This window comes from Scardinius erythrophthalmus, assembly GCF_964197995.2.
Source record: "Scardinius erythrophthalmus genome assembly, chromosome: 21".
Lineage (NCBI taxonomy): Eukaryota > Metazoa > Chordata > Actinopteri > Cypriniformes > Leuciscidae > Scardinius > Scardinius erythrophthalmus.
The window spans coordinates 13,484,248-13,488,423 of record NC_138241.1 but is presented as its reverse complement, the minus strand read 5'-3'; the positions used below and the strand labels follow the sequence as shown (position 1 = coordinate 13,488,423).

Sequence of the window (4,176 nt, the reverse complement as noted above, 5' to 3'; positions counted from 1 at the left end):
ATTATACTGTGTAAAAATGTTCTCGTATGTAAACGTACAGTGCAAACGAACAGTTGTTTAGATGCAACAGTTTCTTGAGTTATACCACTTGTCATCCTGGGAACTTGTCCATATTGTATTGATTGAAATGAGCGCAGTTTTAAGTACTGAATGCTCTCAGCCAATCGAAGGGGATCCCGTTAAACGCTCGTGTTCACGCGTCTCCTCTAATGGACCTGTTAAAGAGCTCGAGCACACCTTCATCCACTGACATGCGATCCGACGAGGAGCTGCCTGCTTAGTACGAGAATACACAAATACGACTGGAACTGCAAAATGCTTGAATATCAGGAGTCCGGGATGAAAACAACATCAGGTCATCGGATTTCCTTTTCGATTATTGACATACTGGATCCCAAAAAGTTTACAAGTAAAAGGACAGTAGCAGTAGCAGAGGAAGAGCGGAAATCATCTTCAGAAAATACAGAATTTGGAAGTTTGGAGGAACAGCGCAACGGGAAAGGATCGCTTTCCATCTGCAATGATATAGGTGAGAATGAAGTACGATTTATAATTAAATCAGAATGAGAATTATTAGGTGACTTTAAAGCGGGTTAACTTTTGATAAAAAAAAAAAAAATCTGCTTTTTTTGGCCGCAATTGATTGAGCTTCATCTTGCATTTTAAACAAAACACTTGTGTGTAACTATAATTATGTAACAAATAATTCTTACGTGATACAGGCAGAGATCGAGCAGCTGTTAACTTCTGACGTTGACGACGTGTGTTCGCGCACTCTCGCTAACTTAATGCAACTTTTACCAAAACATTGTTCTGAAACGCTGTTGAAACGTAGGCTAATTTATAGCCTATAGCTATTCTTACATGTTTAAAAAGCCTAATACATCTTTGAGACATACACAACCTTGTCTTTTGGGTCACCAGAGATGCAATCCCATAAAGGCTAATTGTGAATGAAAAAAACAAAGAAAACACTAAATTCTTATTATTTTGAATAATAAATAATTGCAATAAATAATAGAGCTCTGATCTTATTATTATATAGCCTACTTATAATCTTACGCCTAGATTTTCACATAGGCTATATAGTAAAAACGGTTAAACATGACGTAATTTTCACTATAGATCTCCTCATCTTTTGTGTAATGTAGCCTATCATGGTAGAATTTGACCTTCCCCCGAATCCCCTCATTTCCAAGACCGCGTTTTCTTTAAGCAGCCGCAGCTGAGTAAGTGATTGCCATTGGGACAGTCAGGGCAGATAATTGTTTAAATCGTCCCATTGAGGATGCCTGCGCTCACTTTGATCGATATCCCATTACTGGATGCTGCATATCTCCCTCCAGCAGCTTGCGGCTCCAAACTTCAAACCCCTGCCATGTCTGATCCCAAATATCGTTCGATTAAAACTTCCCTTTAAATAGATGACATTTATTGATCTGCCGACAAATATGAAACTCCATTAGCGCGTCATGGCTGGATGGCAGAGCTGGATTTAACTAGGGTTTCTTTCCGCAACATGACATTTGAGGCGATTTGTGATTTAGAAATTGTTGGGGGATTATGGTCCATTCCACGCCAGTCTTTCCTGGAAATCAGCGCACAGTACAGCCTCCCCCTATTCCTCTACAGGAATTTTAGCTAGCGCTCCTCATTCATTCGTTTAATAGTCAGCACATTTATTGCTGCCAGTTACCCAAAACTTTCTTCAGCTCATTACATGCATAAGATTTATGTTGAGAAGTAATTTCTTATCTACTGTTATTTTTATTTTTTATTGTAGGGCCTATTAAACTGTTCATTTTTGACCGCGTTAGAAGTATAGGCTACTATTAGGCTATACATCAGTTGAATCTGAATTCTATATTCTTGTCTGTACTTAAAGGCCCTACTTTAGCCTACTAATAATTGGACATTCTCCTTATTATTAGACCAATTCAAAACAATAATTAATATAAAAAAGCTTAATTGTATCCATAGCCTATGCATTTTCACCTATACAGGCGCTGTATAAAGAGTCTCGGATTTATAATTTTACTCTTAAATAATAGCTCGTTAATGCCAGCCAAAATACCAAACAGAACACCATAGCAACACTCTGTCTTTCTGTCTGACTTTAAAGGTTCACCCAAAAATGAAAATTATCCCATGATTTAACCCTCAAGCCATCCTATGTGTTTTTGACTTTCCTCTTTCAGCTTAACTTAATTGGAGTTATATTAAAAAATATCCTGGCTCTTCCAAGCTTTATAACGGGAGTGAATAGTAACTGAGATTTTGAAGCCCCCAAAAAGTGGATCTCTCCATGATAAAAGTGCTCCACACGGCTCTAGGGGGTTAATAAAGGCCTTCTGAAGCGAAGCAATGTGTATTTGTAAGAAAAATATCCATATTTATAACTATATAAACTATAATCACAGGCTTCAGGCAACGGCCGTACGCGAATCAAGCTCCGGCGTAAGAGTGACCTCTGACACGACGCATGACGTTTTGACGAACCCGGAAACACAGAGGATAGAGCAAAGCCAAATATCGGTCACGAATTGCAAGTCTGAAGTGAGAATTTGTAAAGAGGAGCTTGAGTTTGTTAGCTTATTTGTTCGAACCGCAAGAGGGGTCTATCTCACCTAAGCTTACGCTATTACATCCTACGTCATACGTCGGGTCAGAGGTCACTCTTCAGCCGGAACTAGACTCGTGTACGGCCGTAATCGGAAGCTAATGATCATAGTTTATAAACTTTAAAATATTAATGTTTTTCTTAAACATTATCGCTCTGCTTCAGAAGGCTTTTATGAACCTGCTGGAGTCTAATGGCTTACTTTTATTATAGATGGATGCACTTTTTTGGTTTTAAAAATATCAGTTACTGTTCACTTCCATTACTTAGCCAGGGTATTTTTTAATATAACTCTGATTGTGTTTGGCTGAAAGAAGAAAGTCATGTACAACTGGCTTGAGGGTTAGTAGCCTATATGGGATGATTTTCATTTTTGGGTGAACTATCACTTTAATTAAATCAAACCTAAAATTTTAAAACGGATTGAAACTTTCAGATAAGGCAAGGTCAAATGTGATAGTTTTGTTATTGATAATAGGCTACTAATAATAGGCCTAATAGATAAATTCATTTCCACTCTTGACTGGGGTTCCTCTTCGTTTTACTAAAATGCTGGCTAATACATTTACTAAAAACATAACCTACTAGAAAGACACTTGACATATGGATTTTTGCTGGCAGGAGATCAATCAGCTGATGACCATCAAAGCTGCGTCCGACTGCATCCTCCTGATCCCGATGTTGACTTGGACTCAACCACCTCTCTGAGAAGCTTAAGATCGGGCTTTTCTCCTTGTGAAGATCCGGATGAAGCAGGTGAAGAGAGAATCACTCCAGCGCCGGATGATGTGTCGCGTCAGCGGCGGCGGCGCTCAGATCACAGCTGTGCGAAGCCGCGGCGCGCCAGGACCGCGTTCACCTACGAACAGCTGGTGGCTTTGGAGAACAAATTCCGAGCCACGCGTTATTTATCTGTATGCGAGCGACTAAATCTTGCGCTGTCCCTGAGCCTGACTGAAACCCAAGTCAAGATTTGGTTCCAGAACCGAAGAACCAAGTGGAAGAAGCAGAACCCTGGTGCCGAGAGTTCCCTGCAACCCGGCACGAACTCTCTGCCCAACATCAGCTCGACCTGTGGGTCCACATCTGCCCTCCACCCTACATTTAGCTCCGGGAACGTGATCTTTCATTCTGGCCCGGTGCACCTGGCATCTTCCGGTGGGCTCTTGCATCCGTTTTTGCCTGATGGCTTTCTACAGCCAGCATTCTTTCCCCACTTATGAAGTCTGAAAGAAGGAATGATCATAGACTACGTGTTAATGTGAATTTATAAAGTGGATTACTTGTTCAATGATCCTCAACAGGATGGGATTGTTCTTGGCTTGATGTAATAATTGATTAGGCCTAACATGAGTTTAGATAAACTGTTTTCACTGACAGCTGTGAGCAGAAATATACATGTAGATAAGATGGACCAAACCCTGGGCCTCAAGAATGATAAATCTGAAAGATACGCTCTCACAAATGCAATTTTAATGTGAGCATTTGTCCACCCTGACAAACACCCACTTTAAATCTAAGAGCTGGATTGTATATATGTGTATCTTCTATTATTC

The 4,176-nt window shown here is 40.1% G+C and overlaps 1 protein-coding gene across 1 annotated transcript; it reads left to right on the top strand.

Moving 5' to 3' along the window:
* Positions 1–315: 315 nt before the first annotated feature.
* On the top strand, positions 316–3,843 carry nkx1.2la (NK1 transcription factor related 2-like,a; the record flags this gene model as incomplete). Its single annotated transcript, XM_081350869.1, has 2 exons — positions 316–529; positions 3,242–3,843. The coding sequence occupies 2 exons, from the start codon at positions 316–318 to the stop codon at positions 3,841–3,843; spliced, it is 816 nt and encodes a 271-aa protein (XP_081206995.1).
* Positions 3,844–4,176: the final 333 nt, after the last annotated feature.